Raw genomic sequence first — 19,787 nt, forward strand, 5'->3', positions numbered from 1 at the left:
AAGACAAGATCTCGCTCTGTGGCCCAGGTAGGCAGGAGTAGCCGGATCATGGCTCACTGCAACCTCGTACTCCTGGGCTCAAGCAATCCTCCTACCTCAGCCTCCTGAGTAACGGACTATAGGCACACCACACCACCTCGCTAATTTTATTTATTTTTTTTTTTTGTAGAGAAAAGAGACAGGGTATGGCTCTGTTGCCCAGGCTGGGGTGCAGTGGCATGATCGTGGCTCACTGGAACCTCTGCCTCCCAGGTTCAAGTGATCCTCCAGCTGTGGCCTCCCAAAGTGCTGGGATTACAACTGTGAGCCACCCTGCCGGCCCAAATTTCTTATGTCACTACAGAGTTCCTAGGAAAAATCCCATACCTGAAAACGACAGAAACTGACAGGAAGGATTTTAGATGACAACCTGCTTCATATACACTACTTATTAAAACTGGATAACAATGCACCACCGGGGAGGTAGGGAGGGATAGGAAAAATGAAAAGAGAAAATCAGCACATGCCCACTCTGATTTTGGAAGAATCTAAAGAGAAAATCAGAACATGCGTACTCTGAACTTGGAGTAGCCAATCCCAGGGGATGCTTTAGGTGGGAAAGTCAGAGTTTCTGCCTCCATTTTGAGAAGGTTCTGTCTCTGGAGCCTGGACTGATAGACCCCACATCAGCTTGGCTTGTCTCGCCTACTGTTCTGACTTCTGATTGGCCAGATGGAGTTCACTAACTGCCCTGATTGGTCCATCATCCTGGAGCAGTGACATTGCAGAATATTTTCTCCTCCTCCAGCCACACTTCATCACCAACTGCTGCCAACTCGCCACCACTGCTGCCGACCTCGACACCACTGCTTTGTCTCTGAAGTAGGTTCTCTTTAAGGGACACCCTAGATGGGCTAATCAGGGCAGATAGAAAAGGAGGAAGCCTCTGTAGGGCCGTCAAGTGCTTGGGGTTCCGAAAATCTTGAGGACAGAAAGACAACTAATGCCTTTCAGGACGATCATCATGCAGGATCTTCCCACCTCGGCCTCGGGTCTACAGGCCTGTGTCATCCCACCCCTGGTATTGTTTTTTTTTTTTTTTTTTTTGTATTTTAGTAGAGACGGGGATTCGTTATGTTGACCAGGCTGGCCTCAACCGCCTGGGCTCAAACAATCCTCCCGCCTCAGCCTCGGGACTACAGGCACGCACCACCCCACCCTCAATAATATTTTTTATTTTTTATTTTTTTAGTACGGACAGTTTCGCTATGTTGGCCAGGCTGGCCTCTGCCGCCTGGGCTTAAGCAATCCTTCCGCCTTGGCCCCGGGACTACAGAAGTGCACCATCCCGCCCACGATTTTTTTTTTTTTTTTTTAGTAGAAACCGGGTTTCACTATGTTGGCCAGGCTGGCCTCAACCTCCTGGGCTCAAGCGATCCTTGCACCTTAGCCTCAGGACTACAGATGTGTGCCATTCCGCCCCTGCTAGTTTTTTGTTTTTTTTTTTTTGGAGACGGAGTCTCGCTCTGTCGCCCAGGCTGGAGTGCAATGGCGCGATCTCGGCTCACTGCAAGCTCCACCTCCCGGGTTCCCGCCATTCTCCTGCCTCAGCCTCCCGAGTAGCTGGGACTACAGGTGCCCGCCACTAGGCCTGGCTAATTTTTTTTGTATTTTTAGTAGAGACGGGGTTTCACCATGTTAGCCAGGATGGTCTCGATCTCCTGACCTCGTGATCCGCCCGCCTCGGCCTCCCAAAGTGCTGGGATTACAGGCGTGAGCCACCGCACCCGGCCCGTGCCCCTGCTAGTTTTGTTGTTTTTGTTCTTTTTAGTGGAGACAGGGTTTCCTTATGTTGGCTGAACTGGGCTTGACCTCGGCTCAGGTGACCACCTCGACCTCGGAACTACAGGCAAGAACCACCTCGCTGATGTTATTATTTTTGTTGTTATTATTAGTAGTAGAAATGGGGTTTTGCTATGTTGGCCAGGCTGGCCTCGACCCATGAGGCTCAAGAGATCCTCTTGCCTCAGCCAGGGGACTACAGGCGAGCACCACCCCGCCCCCACTAATACTTTTTAATTTTTTTTTTTTTTTTTAGTAGAGGGTTTTTCTAGGTTGGCTAGGCTGGTATCGACCTCGTGGGCTCAAGCAATCCACCCCCCTTGACCAAAGTGCTGAGATGTTATAGGCCTGCGCCACCGCCCCCAGCCAATTTTGTGTGTGTGTGTGGTTTTTTTTTTTTTTTTTTTTGTAGAGATGAGGGGTTTGCTATGTTTCCCAGGCTAGTCTCAACCTCCTGGGATCAAGAGATCTGCACACCTCGGCCTCCCAAAATGCTGGGATTACAGGCATGAGCCACTGCGCCTGGCCGATTGCTGCAAATTGAAACACCCCACATTTTCTCTAAGTGATGGCAGGCTCTTGTAGTCTCAGAGATTCTAGCTCTCTTCCTTCTAATAATTAACAAATAACCCAGTAATAGCTTCTAAATCTGTTCATATTAGTGAAGGTCATTTCTCTTCAACAGAACAAACCCCCCATCCCTCTGCCTGATCAGATCCATCACCAGAGAGACCACGTTATGTCTGGGACTCACTTCCCTCCCTTTATTTATTGAGTGGGGGAGTCAGAACGCCCCCACTCAATAAAATTACACAGTCACGTCCCTGCCTCCCCAACAAGGGTCTGTACACCTTTCAGGGTAAGCCTAGCTCCAGGGAAACTACTAACAGTATTAGCCAACCCCCTCCCGAAGACTCAAGGCTGCTAGGAAACCTGTCATCCCCAAGCAATACTTCTCCAGGCTCCCTGTTTTCATCTGACTTCTCTCCATGTTCTTACGGACAGATAAGCCCCGAATGGAGAAATGCAACACCTAATTCCAGGTGACTGAGTGTGGCCAGCCTTCACTGATTTCTCCCTCCACAGGACCAAGGGTCCTGTGGCTAGAAAGTCTCAGGTTGTTGCTCTTGCAGGTCAGACTACTGGTGCCATGAACGGAGACGACGCCTTTGCGAAGAGACCCAGGGATGATGCTAAAACATCAGAAAAGAGAAGCAAGGTAAGGTGACCTGGAGGGGGCATAGCAGTGGTCCAGGGGACAGAGTAGGGAGATCAGGTTTCTGAGGAGGGGAGGACAGAGGTACTGGAGACAAGGAACAGGGTCTCGGGGGAGATCTGCATCCTTGGGAGCCTCCCACCCTCGCTCTGTCATCACCTAGCATCCCTGGAGACAAGTCTGTGACCTTGCACTCCATTTGGTGACTCTCAGTCCATTCTGGAAGGTGGGAAGAGAGCCAGACAGCAGCATTAAAGCCCTAATGTGTGCCACGGGAGAAGCTAGGGTAGGTCCCCCATGGTCTCTCAATTAACCATGGCATCAACCAGGACGGATTATCATCCTCACTTCCCAGATCCAGCACACAGGAAGCGGCTCCAGCTGAATGGCAGACATACCTAGCTGAGTGACTGCCAAAATTTATTTTTTTTTAGGCCTTCGATGATATTGCCACATACTTCTCTAAGAAAGAGTGGGAAAAGATGAAATACTCGGAGAAAATCAGCTATATGTATATGAAGAGAAACTATGAGGCCATGACTAAACTAGGTAACAAAGTTCTAGGAACAGACAAGTCTGGGGACACATGAGCATCCCTTTTCCTGCTTTGGCTACTTCTTAGGCTGCAGAAAGTACCCCACATTTTCATTTTGTGCAGGGAAAAATCGCAAGGCAGCTTCTGTTATTCTGCTACAGAAGGTGTTCTGCTCTTCTGTATCCTGTCAGAGCTGAGGGTGGGGACTGGCCATAGTGGAGCTTGTACCTGGATCCTGCACTTTTCTCTCCCTTAGGCGTCTGTTCTGATCAGCCCAACTGTCTCTGTGGCATTGCAGCACACTTCCCACCCTACCTTCCTTCTCTCGGCTTGTCTCTTTCTCTCTCTCTCTCCCTTTTTTTTTTTTTTTTTTTTTTTTTTTGAATCAGAGTCTCACTCTGTCACCTAGGCTAGAGTGTAGTAGCGCAATCATAGCTCAATGCAGCCTCGAACTCCTGGGCTCAAGCAATCCTTCTGCCCAGCCGATGGAGTAGCTGAGGCTACAGGCACATGCCACCATGCCCAACTAATTTTATTTTGTATATTGTAGATATGGGGTCTCTCTATTTTACACAGGCTCATCTTGAAATCCTGGCCTCAAACAATCCTCCTGCCTCAGCCTCCCAAAGTGCTGGTGCTACAGACATGAGCCACCGTGCCAGGCCTAAGTTTGTCCCTTAAGGAATAAACATTTTGCTTCTTTCTAGGTTTCAACGTCACCCTCCCACCTTTCATGTATAATAAACAGGCCACAGACTTCCAGGGGAATGATTCTGATAATGACCGTAACCGCAGGAATGAGGGTGAGTAGATGAGAAGGGACTGGAAAGGTCTCCTGAAGCCCAGTTGCTTTTCAGCTCAGCTACCTGGGAAAGATCCTCTGGCATTTGTTCCCTCATACACATCAGGGTTGAGTGAAAAAAAAATTGCATACAGAAAGTTAACTACAGAGGCCAGTCATAAAATTCTAAAACATGCAAAACAACAATATGTATTTTCATGGATAATAAGTAAATGGTAAATGCATAAAAACATAAATGCGAATAAAAAGGCAGCAAAATGAGGAGACTGGCTGTAAATGGAGAAGGAGCGGGGGCAGGGATTGGTGAGTGCTGCACAGACAGCTTCAGTCATGACTTGTTGATAGTGTGTTTTGTTTTGTTTTTGTTTTTGTTTTGAACTGGAGATTAGCTCTTGTCGCCCAGGCTGGATTGCAATGGCACAGTCTCAGCCCACTACAACCTCTGCCTCCTGGGTTCAAGCGATTCTCCTGCCTCAGCCTCCTGAGTAGCTGGGATTACAGGCACCCACCACCATGCCCACCTAATTTTTGTATTTTTAGTAGAGATGGGGTTTCACCATGTTGGCCAGGCTGATCTCAAACTCCTGACCTTAGGTGATCCACCCGCCTCAGCCTCCAAAGTGCTGGGATTACAGGTGTGAGCTACTGCACCCAGGCCGTTTCTAGTGTTTCTAACATTCTGAATAAATAAATCAGATCTAACATAGTCATGGGGTAATGTTGAGATGCGGCTGAACTCAATATTATTCCCCATACTTTTCTGTGTGTTTGAAATATTTCTTTTTTAAAAGACATGTTGTTCTTGCTAAACACTGTTAATGAATCAAAGGACAGTTAAGACAATTTTAAAAGTGAAAAAAAAGAAAATGTTAAAAGTGTAGAGCCGCCAAAAACTTCCAGAGATTGTTTCATCAACAGCATGTAGATATTGGATAAATAACTTAAGAGAGAGGGTGATGCACACATTATGTAATAAAGATTGCCGTGTCTCTGTACTTTATTAAAACCAAATAGTCTTCTCATTCCCAAACAATCCCAATTATCCGTGATGAGCTTGGAAGTGAATTTGAAAGAGTGATCCCTCATCTAACACACTGAGAGCTTTCCCAATTGTCAGTGAGCAGAGATAACATAGGATGAAAAAAAGACAGGCTCTTGGGTAGAGATCTTTGTGCATTTCAGGAATATAAAGATGACATATGTGTTTACTTGCTCTTCTGCTCTGACAATACAATCATAAGACAAGGTCAGAGTGTCTAAACTGTCTGCAATATACTTATTACTCCCCAACTAAACAGTCCAGAATCAACCATCTCCCACAATCACCATAAGAGATCTGAAAATCCAGTGCTTCAGTATCTGCCAAGTTTTGACATTAAAGGAGTGTCTTTATACTGAAAATATTTCAGAGCCACTGGACTAAATCATCCATGGTTCATCACACATTTAACAGCTTAATTCACATACCATAAGATTCACCCATTTGAAGTGTACAGTGATTTTTAGTTGTTCACATCTTGAGTGGATACAGTTCAGATTCCCAACCAATCAGTTTAATTATTTGGGAAAAAGTAAAAGATATGTAATGGAATAAGATGAGACTGTGATGGGATTTAACCCCCATTTGAGAAACCATGAGATGTAAAATTCTGAATTGATGCCACAGATAAATGAACCAAACATGACTAAACATAATTCAGAAACAAATCTCAAATAACTCCTCAACAATGAGTGGACTCATAACCCTCTGATGCAGAATGCCGTCATGCGACAGAAGTCTCTCTAGAGTTTGGAAATCTTTACCAACAAAGAAAAATTCTGATGTATTGTCTTTCAGTTGAACGTCTTCAGATGACTTTTGGCAGGCTCCAGAGAATCTTCCCGAAGTTGAGTATCTCTCAAATCTAAAGGACCAGAGAGCCTTTTTCCCTTCACGGATGTGAACACTGGGAAGAGTAAGAGAATATCAAAAATGCCCTCATTGCCTCTTTCTCCCCATATCTATCACAACAACTTATGTAACATCGACGGCTTGATAATACTAACAGTTGTGATCCTTAATACTTCTTTTGTTTTCATAGTGATGCCAGATACTATTTTAAGCAGTTCACATGGATTAATTAATTTAATCCATGAGAAGACCTCTATGACGTTGTTTCTTTTATTATCTCCAAATAATAACGAGTCACACACTTTGGTTGTCATCCATATAAAAGCCATGTGACTTGGCACAAATCTTCTAAGTTATCAGAGCTCCAGATTCCTAGTCCATGAAATGGAAGTAAAGAATAATGGTTCATGTTATAGACCATAATTATCAGCAAAATAATAATAAAATGAGGCTATTGGGGTACAGAGATGTTAAAGGATTTTCCTGAGGCGCAGTGGCAGTGGTAGTCTAATCCAGAGCTCCAAGCCATTTAAAGCTCATTCACGTTTGCATTTGTTTATGAAGTTCAGATGTTGCTCACTAGGGCTTTACCCCATAAGGCCTGCTGGTGCTTCCATTGAGACACCCACTCTTGCAACAGGAAGGACCAGCTGGCCTCTCTTCTGTTACCGGGGCCACTCCCATGGCTTAGGAATCGCTTTGACTGTTGGCCCCTCCTTGAGCTCCTTGAGGGCTTTGTCTGCCCCTGGGGCATCCGGGAAGCCCCAGTCCCAGCCCAGGGGATCCCTCAGAGGCCCCTGAATGAGTGATTCCGCAAGTGCAGATTCAGCTCTGGTTTAGAAGGTAAAGGGATCTGGGAGTTGGATTGCCAGTATGGAGAATGAATTCAAAGAAGGATCCAGAAAGGTATTAATTGTTATCGTCAGAGAGGATTTTCCCTTAGTCTATTTTACATGTATTATTCACTATTTCATAAGTGAGGAAGCTGAGTAAAAAGTAGCTTAAGGGCCGGGTGCAGTGGCTCACGACTGTAATCCCAGCAATTTAGGAGGTCGAGGCGGGCAGATTACGAGGTCAAGAGATCGAGACCGTCCTGGCCAACATGGTGAAACCTCGTCTCTGCTAAAAATATAAAACTTAGCAGGGCGTAGTAGCGCCTGCCTCTACTCCCAGCTACTCGGGAGGCTGAGGCAGAGGAATCGCTTGAACCGGGGAGGGGGAGATTGCAGTGAGCCAAGATCGCGCCACTGCACTCTAGCCTGGTGACGGAGCGAGACTTTGTCAAAAAAAAAAAGTAGCTTAAGATTGTTGGTCAGTGACACATCCCAATGTAACCAGAATTGGTACGGCCCCACCTGACTGAATTCCACATTCAATGTCGGTGCCTCGGTAGGGTGGTATGCCATATGCCAGCTTTCTTTGCTGCCTGGATTAATTTCAGCAAACCATTTCTTTCCCTCTCCCTTCCCTGTATTCATGTCCCCACACCATCTTTCCCAGCAGTGTTTTGTCCCCTCTCTATGTCTTTACATTTACGCTCCCAGCAGCTGTCTACAAGCTTATATGGGATCCCTCGTATTTTATAGAAGTTCTTCCTTTTGTAGACCTTGTGAATTCTTAGAATGCTATTTTTCTCCAAATCTTCTCTGTACCACACTCTGAGTTACATGGAGATTTCTGCTGTTTGCACGAATGTCAGTCTTAAAAGAGTATGAAGATAAGCATTCTAGCCCTGGAAACCCCATTCATTTAGGCCATTCCTTTTGCTTCTAATCTCCCAGGTTTCTCCTATTTAGGCAAGTGTAACTCTCCCCGCGTTGTTGAGAACACTGAATAAGCTAATGCATGTGAAGACCCTTTGTAAGCTCTAAAGCACTATACAAATGTCACTCATACTGTTTATCTGTGACCTTCACATTATAAAGATCATGCCGAAAAACCCAGCAGAGGAAGCAAATGATTGGAAGGGAGTGTCAGAAGCATCTGCCCCACAGAACCATGGGAAACAGCTGTGCCCCCCGGGAAATCCAAGTACCTCTGAGAAGATTCACGAGACATCTGGTAAGAGGAAAGAATGCGGGAACAACCCCTCTGGCTTCCCTGGCTATGTTGAGGTGTGTGGACTGGGTGTGTGGCATGGATCCCAGACAAGCCCGGGTCCAGGCTGGGGTGAGGAGCTCACCCAGCTCCAGATGAGATGTTAGACGTGACCTCCAGAGACACAGACTGGAGTTCTCATCCACAGAAAAACCACGTGACTTGGGGCAAGTCTTCCAAATTTTCTCAGCTCCAGATTCCCGGTCCATAAGATGGAAATAAAGAATCGTACTTCATAGATTTTTTGGAGGCATTAAATTTAATCTAGAAGGCCTGATGACATGAACGGTGCTCAGGCGATTCTATCTGTGATAACCTGGGATCATATCTTACTCAGCTCAATGCCTGATACCCAGTACAGGTGTACTTCAGAGATATTGCAGGTTCGGTTCCAGACCACTGCAATAAAGTGAGTCACAAGCATTGTTTTTCGTTGGTTTTGCAGTGCATACAAACATTATGTTTACACTACAGTGTAGTCTACTAAGTGTGCAATATTGTTATGTCTAAAAATGTACATACCTTAATTTTAAAGTCATTCATTGTTAAAATGCTAACAATCTTCTGAGCCTTCAGTGACTCACTCTTTTTGCTGGTGGAGACTCTTGCCTGGGTGGTGATGGCTGCCGGCTGATCAAGGTGGTGGCTGCTGAAGGCTGGAGTGGCTGCGGCAGTTTCTTAAAAGAACACAACAGTGAAATTTGCCACATCGATTAGCTCTCCCTTTCATGAAGGATTTCTCTGTAGTATGTGATGCTATTGGACAGCATTTTACCCACAGGAGAACTTCTTTCAAAGTTGGAGTCAATCTTCTCTAGCTATGAAAGTCCTAGATGGCATCTGCTTCCAATAAAAGGCTAGTTTATCTACCTTGAAAATCTGTTGTTTGGTGTAGCCACCTTCATCAGTGATCTTAGCTAGATCTTCCGGATAACGTGCTGCAGCTTCTCCATCAGGGTTTGCTGCTTCACCTTGCACTTTTATGTTATGAAGACGACTTCCTTCCTTAAACCTCATGAACCAACCTCTGCTAGCTTCACACGTTTCTTCTGCAGGTTCTTCACCTCTGTCAGCTTTCATGGGCTTGAAGAGAGTTCTGGTCTTGCTCTGAATTAGACTTTGGCTTAAGGGAGTTTTGTGGCTGGTTTCATGTTCTATCTTGACCACTCGAACTTCCTCTATTTGAGCAGTAAGGCTGTTTTGCTTTCTTATTCATGTGTTCACTGGATATTAGTATTATTATTTCCTTCAAGAACTTTTCCTTTGCATTATATACTATTCTTTCCTTCAAGAACTTCTCCTTTGCATGAACAGCTTGGCTGTTTGGTGGAAGAGGCCGAGCTTTCAGCCTGTCTTGGCTTTCAGCAGGCCTTCCTCACTAAGCTTAGCCATTTCTAGCTTCTGATTTAAAGTGAGAGAATGTGACTCTTCCTTTCATTTGAACAGTTAGCGGCCATTTTAGGATTGTTAATTGTTCTAATTTCAGTATTGCTGTGTCTCAGGGAATAGGTAGGCCCAAGAAAAGGAAAAGAGACGGGGAAGAGCTCATCGGTGGAGCAGTCAGAATACACACAACATTGATCAATTATGTTAGTCATCTTCTCTGGGTGGAGTTCCTGTTACCCCTAAAACATTTACACACAACAGGGTGACTATAGTCAATAATAACTTAATCATACATTTAAAAATAATTAAAAGAGTGTAATTGGATTGTTTGTAACACAAGGATAAATGCTTGACAGGATGGATGCCCTATTTTCTATGATGTGATTATTACGCATTGTATGTGTGTATCAAAATATCTCACGTACCCCATAAGTATATACACCTACTGTGTATCCACAAAAATAAAACAAATTATTTTAAAAGACTAAAAAACAACAAAAACAATTGCAATAATAACATCAAAGCTCACTGATCACAAATCACCATAACAGATATAATAATAATGGAAAAGTGTAAAATTGGTGAGAATTCCCCCCAAAAAATTACAGTGTCTGCAAAGCACTATAAAAATGAGATGCCATAAAACAAGGTATGCCTGTGTGCCCTTAACAAATACGTGCTGAATGAAAGGAGGTATGGGTGAATGTTCCCATAAGTGAAGAGGTTGGGAATCTAAACCTCACAACGGAAGGAGCCAGAAGCTAAAACTTTAATTGGTATTTGTTGTGTATTGGTGTGGGTCTAAGGCCTCAGCCTCTCTAAGCCAGAGAATGTGAAAAACTGGATAATGAAGGCCCATGGGCACTAGGGAGGGGGAAAGCATCTCCTTTTTTTGAGAAAACAGAGCCTAACACTCTCCAACCTACCCAACCCTCATCTTCCAACTCTTCTCCATCATAGGACCCAAAAGGTGGAAACATGCCTGGACCCACAGACTGCGTGAGAGAAAGCAGCTGGTGATTTATGAAGAGATCAGCGACCCTGAAGAAGATGACGAGTAACTCCGTAAGTGAACCTTTGGCTCACCCCCCACATCCCTGCAGATGTGCTCTTCTGTTATGGTACTGGTATCCCATCTTGTCATTTGTTTCCCAAATGATTCCTTTCTCATAATTTTCTACTGTACAGCATTGAGGCTGAATGATGAGATTTCCCATGCTCTTTCTACTCCCTACCCTGTATATCCAGGGATCCTCCCTACCCAGGATGCTGTGGGTTCCCAAACCCCAGATCAGCCCTGATATGTGGCCACACCTTCCTCTAGCCTAGGAATGCATAAACCAGGCAAGGAAGTCACTGTGGCATGAGCAGATGGTTCACCTCGAGGAACCGTGGAAGGCGTGTCCAGGTCCTGAGGCAGGGCAGAATCAGAGTGTGCAGGGTCTGCAGGTCAGGAGGAGTTGAGATTGAGTTATTGGGCAGTGGAAACTCGCTGTCACTTACTTTCCTTCTCTCTTCTCGCCTAGGCCTTGGGGATATGACACGTGCCCTTGATGAGAAGCAGAATGTGGTGACCTTTCATAAACATGGGCATGGCTGCGGACCCTCATCATCAGGTGTATAACAAGTGAAAGCAAGTGCTCACAACCGTGAAAAGTTGAGCATCATTTTTCTTAGTGTGACAAGAGATCGATGTTAGTGTTTCCATTGTATTTTCTTACAGTGTGTCATTCTGTTAGATACTATCTTTATCATTGATGAGCAAGACATACTTAATGCATATTTTGGTTTGTGTATCTATGCACCTACGTCAGAAAACAAGTATTGTCAGGTATTCTCTGCATAGAACAGCACTATCTTCATCTCTCCCCAGATGTGACTACTGAGGGCAGTTCTGAGTGTTTAATTTCAGACTTTTTCCTCTGCATTTACACACTACATCACACACACACACACACACACCAAGTACCAGTACAAGCATCTCCCATATGCTTTTCCCATTGCCATGTGTCCTAGTCAAGCCCCCCTCACTCTGTTTCCTGTTCAGCACGTACTCCCCTCATCCGATTCCCCTCTATCAGTCACTGACAGTTAATAAAACTTTGCAAACATTCCCCAGTTGTTTGTTCCTCTCATTATTGTGCATACAGCTCTGTGCACATGTGTGAATATTTCTTTAGATTCTTAGAAGTGGAATTGCTGTGTCAAAGGAGTCATTTATTCAACAAAACCCCAATGAGTGCGTCCTCGTGCTGAGCGCTGTTCTAGGTGCTGGAGAGACATCAGGGAACAAGATGGGGAGATGTTCCTGACCACCATTCTAGAGGAGGATGTTTCCAGTTGTTGGCTTTCTTTGTTTGTTTGTTTGTTTCTTCTGGAGATAGGGTCTTTCTCTGTCCAGGTGGGAGAGCAGTGGTACGATCATAGCTCAATGCAGCCTTGAACTCCTAGGCTCAAGCGATCCTCTCACCTTGGCCTCCTAAAGTACTAGGATTACAGGCACGAGCCACCACGCCTGGCCTCCAGTTTTTATTTTGATAGGGACTATACACTTCAGTCCTGGAGCAGGATTCTGCAGCAGGCGGTTGGGCAACTTGGCCTTCTCTCTCTGAACCATTTTTGGGTTCTAGGGCTGGGACGGTCCATTTGGGAGTATGTAGGAGGAGACACAGATGAAATCGTCATCTGGGGAACATGGAGGAATGAGGAAGATGCATGCACTGTAGACCATGCGGTGCACAGGGAATAGAAGAGTCCATTTAGTCTCCATGCAGGGGAGCAACAGTGAGAAAGACCCCTGGACAGAAGCATGAGACTGCCCATCAAGGGTCTCACCAACCAAGGGCCTGGGGGCTGGGGTGGGGACGATGATTTGGGAATGGGACAGTTCTTTCTCACATGTACCATTGCACAGTGTGGAGGGGAAACAGTTGTGGGGAAGGGAAGGGCAGAGGGGAGTCTATTTTAGAACAAAGCATTGTGTGTGAAAGGAAACATCAAAGCTCCATTCACACACCACGGACTTGAAACACCAGCCCCAGGTGGAGGCAGGATTGGAGCTGTTTTGACCATCCATAGCCCACCACCTTGGCCTCCTGGTTCTCCCCCGCCTTAGAAGGAGGACACTATCATCATTATGCCAATATAATAGATGAGAGACGGAGTCCCAGACAGATGGTAGGCATCTTGTCACAGGTCCTACAGCTGGCAGGTGCAGGAGGAGCTGCGTCTGGAGCTCACTGACTTCAGAAACATTAAGGAGGACAGGTGTGTGTGGTGGAGGGAGGGAGAATTGAACAAGCCCTGGCTTCTGTTCCCAGTTCCTAGGAAAAATCCCTTACCTGAAAAAGTTAGAAACTGACAGGAAAGATTTGAGATGGCGGCCTGCCTCATATACACTCCTTACTAAAACTAGATAGCAAATGCATCGCGGAGGAGGGGAGGGGTAGGATGAATGGAAAAAGAAAATCAGCGCATGCTTACTCTGATTTTGGAAGAATCGAAAGAGAAAATCAGACCATGCGTACTCTGAGTATGGAAGAATCGAAAGAGAAAGTCAGAGCATGCGTACTCTGAACTTAAAGTAGCCAATCCCTGGGGATGCTTTAGGCGGGAAAATCAGAGTCTCTGCCCCCAGTTTGAGAAGGTTCTGTCCCTGGAGGCTGGACTGATAGACGCCACATCAGCTTCGCTTATCCCGCCAACTGTTCTGACTTCTGATTGGCCAGATGGAGTTCACTAACTGCCCTGATTGGTCTATCATCCTTGGGCAGTGACACTGCACAATATTGTCTCCTCCTCCAGCAACACTTTGTTGCCACTGCGACAGAGTCAGGAGATTTTGATCTCTCCAAAGACCTCCCCTGGATCTTGCATTAAACATCTGGATTCTAGTCTGAAGAGTGAGAAGAAAAAAATAGTCGGATCTGTGATTTTTCTACTTGAAAGACACAATGTTTTCCAAACTAGCACATTTGCAGAGCTTTGCTGTACTTAGTCGTGGAGTTCATTCTTCAGTGGCTTCTGTATCTGTTGCAACTGAAAAAACAGTCCAAGGCCCTCAAACCTCTGATTACATTTTTGAAAGGGAATCTAAGTGTGGCGTGCACAATTACCATCCTTTACCTGTAGCCCTAGAGAGACGAAAATGTATTTACTTATGGGATGTGATTGTGGTATTGGTTACACCCACCTTGGCCAATCCTGCCGCCTCGGTCTCGGGACTACAGGCTCGAACCACCCCACCCCCTGTCATATTTTTTGGTTTTTGATTTTTTAATAGAGACAGTTTCGCTATGTTGGTCAGGCTGGTCTCAACGTCCTGGGCTCAAGGGATCCTCCCGCTGCAGCCTTGGGACTACAGGCATGCACCACCCTGCCCACGATTTTTTTTTTTTTTTTTTAGTAGAAACCATGTTTCGCTATGTTAACCAGGCTGGCCTTAACCTCCTGGGCCCAAGGGATCCTTCTGCCACAGCCTCAGGACTACAGGTATGTGCCACCTGGCCATGCTTTATTTATTATTTATTTATTTATTATTTATTTATTTATTTATTTATTTATTTATTTATTTATTTCATTTTTAGTAGAAACCGGATTTTGCTATGTTGCCCAGGCTGGTCTCAATCTCCTGGACTCAAGTGATGTTTTTACCTCGGCCTCAGGACTACAGGCATGTGCCATTCTGCCCTGCTCATTTTTATTTTATTTATTTATTTTTTAATTTTCATTTTTTTTAGGAGAGGCAGGCTTTCGCTATGTTGGTCAGGCTGTTATCGACCTCCTGGACTCAAGCAATCCTCCCACTTTGGCCTGGGACCTACAGGGGTGAGCCACCCCGCCCACGCTATTTTTTTGTTGTTCTTGTTAGTAGAAATGGGGTTTCACTATGTTGGCCAGGCTGGCCTCGACCTCCTGGACTCAAGCAATCCTCCCCCCTTCGGCCTCAGGACTACAGGCTCATACCACCCCGCCCCCACTAATATTTTTAATTTTTCTAGTAGAGACAGTTTTGCTATGTTGTCCTGGCTGTTCTCTATCTCCTGGGCTCAAGCAATCCTCCCGCCTCGGCCTTGGAACTACAGGCATGCACCACCCTGCCTTTTGCTGTATTTCTCAGGCTGGTCCTGACCTCCTGGGCTCACTCAATGATTCGAACCCAGGAATCGGAGGTTGCATTGAGCTGAGATCACACCACTGCACTCCAGCTTGGGCGACAGAGCAAGACTGTCAAATAAATAAATACAGGAAAGAAAGGAAAGGAAAAAGGAAAGGAAGAAGGAACGGAAGAAAGAAGAGAAAAAGGAAAGGAAAGAGGAAAGGAAAGGAAAGGACGACCAGCTGAATCTCCGTAAGAACAGTGAGCTTTGTGGTACTTTAACTTATCCTCGTCCCATCTCATGCTCCCAGCTTGGTTCTGTTCATTGCTGATGAAATACAGATAGGATTGGCCAGAACTGGCTGGCTGTTGATCATGAAAATGTCAGACCTGATATAGTCCTCCTTGGAAAGGCCCTTTCTGGGGGCTGATACTCTTATGTCTGCGGTGCTGTGGGACGATGACATAATGCTGACCATTAAGCCAGGGGAACATGGGTCCACATATGGTGGCAATCCACGAGGCTGCCGAGTGGCCACTGCAGCCCTTGAGGTTTTAGAAGAAGAAAACCTTGCTGAAAATGCAAGGTTTTTATCTCAAGGGTATTATGTTGAGAAATCAACCCATGAAGCTACCTTCTGATGCTGTGACTGCTGTAAGAGGAAAATGATTACTTTATTTATTCATTTATTTATTTTTTTCAGTCAGAGGTTCACTCTGGTTGCCCAGGCTGCAGTGCAATGCCACGATCTTGGCTCACTGCAACCTCCACCTCCTCGGTTCAAGCCATTCTTCTGCCTCAGCCTCCTGAGTAGCTGGGATTACAGGCACGTGCCCCTATTCCCAGCTAATTTTTGAATTTTTAGTAGAGATGGGGTTTCACCATGTTGGTCAGGCTGGTCTCGAACTCCAGAACTCAGGTGATGCACCTGCCTCGGCCTCCCAAAATGTTGGGATTACAGGCGTGATCCACTATTCCCAGGAGGAAAAGAATTATTAAATGCTATTGTTATTAAAGAAACCAAAGATTGTGATGCTTGGAAGGTGTGTCTACGACTTCAAGATTATGGGCTTTTGGCCAAGCCAACCCGTGGTGACATCATCAGGTCTCACCTCTGCTGGTGGTCAAGGGCGATGAGATTCGAGAGTCCAGTGAAATCAATAACAAGACCATCTTGTCATTCTGAGGGTAGCAGCTGTTTTCAGTGGTCCCTGGGAGCCGGCTGGAGACAGGTGGTCCTGTAAAAGCACTGCTCTTAATGCAGGCACATTCCACTTCCATGTGTCTTCAAAACCTTTTTCTGGAATATATGTTTTTCAGTTGATACAAAAATCTATGTTTTTTTCAGTTGACACATAATAGAATAGTGTTTATGAAGTTGGCTTTTGCTTTGTAACATAAGTAAGAAAATGTAAAGGCATCTATATTCAGTGAAAGTGTTTCGATGTGCAGAACATGGCCAGGTGCAGTGGTTCATGCCTGTAATCCCCGCATTTTGGGAGGGCGAGGTGGCCAGATCACTTGAGGTCAGGAGTTTGAGACCAGCCTGGCCAACATGGAGAAACCCTGTCTCTACTAAAAATACAAAAATTAGCTAGGTGAGTTGGTGGATGCCTGTAGTCCTAGCTACATGGGAGGCCGAGACAGGAGAATCACTTAAACCTGGGAAGCGGATGTTGCAGTAAGCCGAGATTGTGCCACTGCACTCCAGCCTAGGTGACAGAGTGAAAATCCCTCTTGGGGGAAAAAAAAAAAAAATAACGAGGTACAGAACATTTCCATCACCACAATGCTATCCCTTGTGCTTCTCATTTTTAGTAATACTCACTCTCCTCCCATCCACCATCCCTAACCCCTGGCAACCACTAATCTGTTTTTCATTTCCACAATTTTGTCTTTTCTAGAATGCTGTACAAATGAAATCTTATAGTATATCACGTTTTAGGGGCTTATTTCACTCAGCATAATTCCATGGAGATTCCTCCAAGATATTAATATTTGTCTATCAATAGTTCATTGTTGTTGTTGATGTTGTTGTTGTTGTTATTGTTGTTGTTGAAACAGAGTCTCGCTCTGCCGCCCAGGCTGCAGTCCAGTGGCATGATCTTGGCTCACTGCAACCTCTGCCTCCTGGGTTCAAGTGATTTTCCTGCCTCAGCCTCCCAAGTTCAAGTGATTTTCCTGCCTCAGCCTCCCAAGTAGCTGTGACTACAGGCATGCGCCACCACACCCTGGTAATTTTTGTTTTAGTCATAGAGACGGGGTTTCAACATATTGGCAAGTCTGGTCTCAAACTCCTGATGTCGTGATCCACCCGCCTCGGCCTCCCAAAGTGCTGGGATTACCTACGGGAGCCACTGGGCCCAGTAAATAGTTCATTTTTATTACTGAGTAGTATTCCATGGTGTGGATGTACCACAGTTCTGCCATTCGCTTATTGTAGGACATATTGATTATTTCCAGCTATTGGCTATTACAAGTAAAGCTGCTATGAACAATTATGTACAAGTTTCTGGATGGGCATACATTTTAACTTCTCCGAAGTGTGATTGTTGAATTGTATGGTCATTGCATGTTTAGTTTTATAAGAAAGTAACAAACTGCTTTCCAGAGTGGCTGTAAGATTTTACCTTCCCAGCAGCTCTAAACGAATTGTCCAGTTTCTCAGCATCCTTGTCACCATTTGGTGTTGTCACTATGTCTTTGATTTTAGCTATTGTAATAAGTGTGTAGTGATACCTCATTGTGGTCTTAATTTGCATCCAATGAAGCAAATGAGTGTTGAACATCTTTTCATGTGCTTATTGGCTTATTTCCTCTTCAGTGAAATGTATGTTCACATCTTTTCATGATTTTCTAATTGGATTATTTGTTTATATTTTTTACCATTGAGTTTTATTATTATTATTATTATTATTATTATTATTATTATTATTATTGAGAAAGAGTCTCACTCTGTTATCCAGGCTGGGGTGCAGTGGAATGATCTTGGCTCACTACAACCTCCACCTCCCTGGTTCAAGTGATTCTCATGCCTCAGCCTCCCGAGTAGCTGGGATTACAGGCAGGCATCATCATGCCTGTCTAATTTTTGTATTTTCAGTAGAGATGGTTTTTTTGCCATGTTGCCCAGGCTGGTCTCCAACTCCTGGCCTCAAGGGATCTGCCCTCCGTCCACCTCGACCTTTCAGTGTGCTGGGATTACAAGCCTGAGCCACCACGCCCAGCCTACCAGTGAGTTTTCAGAGTACTGTACATATCCATTATATATTCTAGATGTAAGTCCTTTCTTAGATATGTGGTTTGCAAACATTTCCCCCAGGTCATACCCTTTTTTTCATCACTTTAACAAGATTTCTTGTAGAGCAAAAGTTTTAAATGGGATGAAATCCAATTTATTTGTTTTCCTCATGGATTATGCTTTTTGAACTGTTCACTATGCCCTAGATCTCAGATGTTTCTCCTATGCTTTCTTGTAAAAGTCTTTTTTTAGTTTTATATTTTAGATTTAAGTCTATGATCCACTTGAGTATTTTTTTTTTGTATAAAGGTATGAAGATTAGGCCTTTTTTTTTTTTTGCCTATGGATATGAAACTTCTCCAGCACCATTTGTTAAGCAGACAGTCCTTCCTTATTTTGTCTCTTTGTAAAAAAATCAGTGTGGGGCTATTTCTAGGTTCTCTATTTTGTTCCAGTGATCTGTGTGTCTATTCTTCTCCCAATACTACACTGTCTTGATTCCTGTAGCTATATAAGAAGTATTGAAATATGGTAGAGCCATTCCTCCTACCTTATTCTTCTTTTCCAAAAATTGTCTTAGCTACATATATATATATTGTGAGATGCAGTCTGACTTGTGTTGCCCAAGCTGGAGCGCAGTGGGGTGATCTCGGCTCACTGCAACCTCTGCCTCCTGGGTTCAAGTGATTCTCCTGTCTCAGCCTCCCGAGTAGCTGGGATTTTAGCTGCGTGCCACCACACCTGGCTAATTTTTGTATTTTTGGTAGAGGGGGGGTTTCACCATGTTGGCCAGGCTGGTCTCGAACTCCTGACCTCAAGCAATCCACCCGTATCGGCTTCCCAAAGTGCTGGGATTACAGGCGTGAGCAACCGCGCTCAACGTTGTCTAAGCTATTGAAAATTTGTTAAAGCAGCAATCAAAAATGAATACACACAGAAACATTTAATAGTGAAACAAAATAGAAGGTCAAGAAACAGACTAATCTATATGCAAACTTCAGCATGCATTTCCAAACAGTGGGCAAAAGATGATGGGTTGTATAATACATGACTGCTTGACAAGCATCTATCCATTTGAAAAAATAAAGATTAAATCCTTACTTTGAACCACATAAAATAATAAATTCTAAAAATTCAGTGACTTAAATATGAAAACATGAAATCATAAAGAACTAGATGAAAATTTAGGAAAATATTACAGTGTAAGACATCTTGAGTTGGCAAAGGCACTTCCTGACATTACACCAAGGCTATAAACAATGAATCTGACATAAAGATGTAAAAATTAAAGTGTCATCTAATTCAAAAGACACCATAAACAACTGTTTAAAAAGGCAAATGTTGGGGAAATTGGTGAAGCATCCCCAATAAATTAAGAGTAACCATCTCTAATATACAACAAAGCTTTTGCCTATCTATAAGAGAAACTGGAACAACCCAATGAAAAAATGTGTTCAGGCATGGCACTACTTCACCATATATCAAAAAAGGATTACGCAATAGAAAGTATGAAAGAAAAATAATAAAGGAAATGGAGAATAGATCCCAGAAGTTTCAACGTTCATCCAATAGAAGCTCCAGAGATAAGCCAGGCGCAGTGGCCCACGCCTGTAATCCCAGTACTTTGGGAGGCCCAGCTGGGCGGATCACCTGAGGTCACGAGTTTGAGGCCAGCCTGGCCAATATGGTAAAACCCCGT

At 44.5% G+C, this 19,787-nt stretch overlaps 3 protein-coding genes across 3 annotated transcripts in view; 2 read left to right on the forward strand and 1 right to left on the reverse strand.

Moving 5' to 3' along the window:
- Positions 1 to 19,787, reverse strand: part of LOC129475302 (uncharacterized) — a 177,343-nt gene that overhangs the window by 79,920 nt on the left and 77,636 nt on the right. The gene's annotated exons all lie outside the window — the stretch shown is intronic.
- Positions 668 to 19,787, forward strand: part of LOC129476248 (protein SSX4-like) — a 132,576-nt gene continuing 113,456 nt past the window's right edge. The window contains exons 1-2 of the mRNA XM_063634478.1: positions 668 to 861; positions 2,827 to 2,864. Of these exons, the coding sequence (XP_063490548.1) occupies positions 2,846 to 2,864 (19 nt within the window). The 5' untranslated portion in view covers positions 668 to 861; positions 2,827 to 2,845. The remainder of the gene's footprint in view (positions 862 to 2,826; positions 2,865 to 19,787) is intronic.
- LOC129476250 (putative protein SSX8) lies at positions 2,967 to 11,807 on the forward strand. The gene is made up of 9 exons (XM_063634477.1): positions 2,967 to 3,040; positions 3,201 to 3,323; positions 3,472 to 3,586; positions 4,280 to 4,375; positions 6,212 to 6,260; position 6,329; positions 8,191 to 8,326; positions 10,709 to 10,813; positions 11,275 to 11,807. The coding sequence occupies exons 1-8, from the start codon at positions 2,972 to 2,974 to the stop codon at positions 10,807 to 10,809; spliced, it is 690 nt and encodes a 229-aa protein (XP_063490547.1). The 5' UTR covers positions 2,967 to 2,971; the 3' UTR covers positions 10,810 to 10,813; positions 11,275 to 11,807.

Source organism: Symphalangus syndactylus, chromosome X (assembly GCF_028878055.3).
Source record: "Symphalangus syndactylus isolate Jambi chromosome X, NHGRI_mSymSyn1-v2.1_pri, whole genome shotgun sequence".
Classification (NCBI taxonomy): Eukaryota; Metazoa; Chordata; class Mammalia; order Primates; family Hylobatidae; genus Symphalangus; species Symphalangus syndactylus.

Coding starts and splice junctions, on each gene's coding strand:
- LOC129476250 (XM_063634477.1), top strand. CDS start 2,972: ATGAACGGAGACGACGCCTTTGCGAAGAGACCCAGGGATGATGCTAAA. Junction 3,041..3,200: donor CATCAGAAAAGAGAAGCAAG/GTAAGGTGACCT, acceptor GTCATCACCTAG/CATCCCTGGAGACAAGTCTG. Junction 4,376..6,211: donor CCGTAACCGCAGGAATGAGG/GTGAGTAGATGA, acceptor ATTGTCTTTCAG/TTGAACGTCTTCAGATGACT.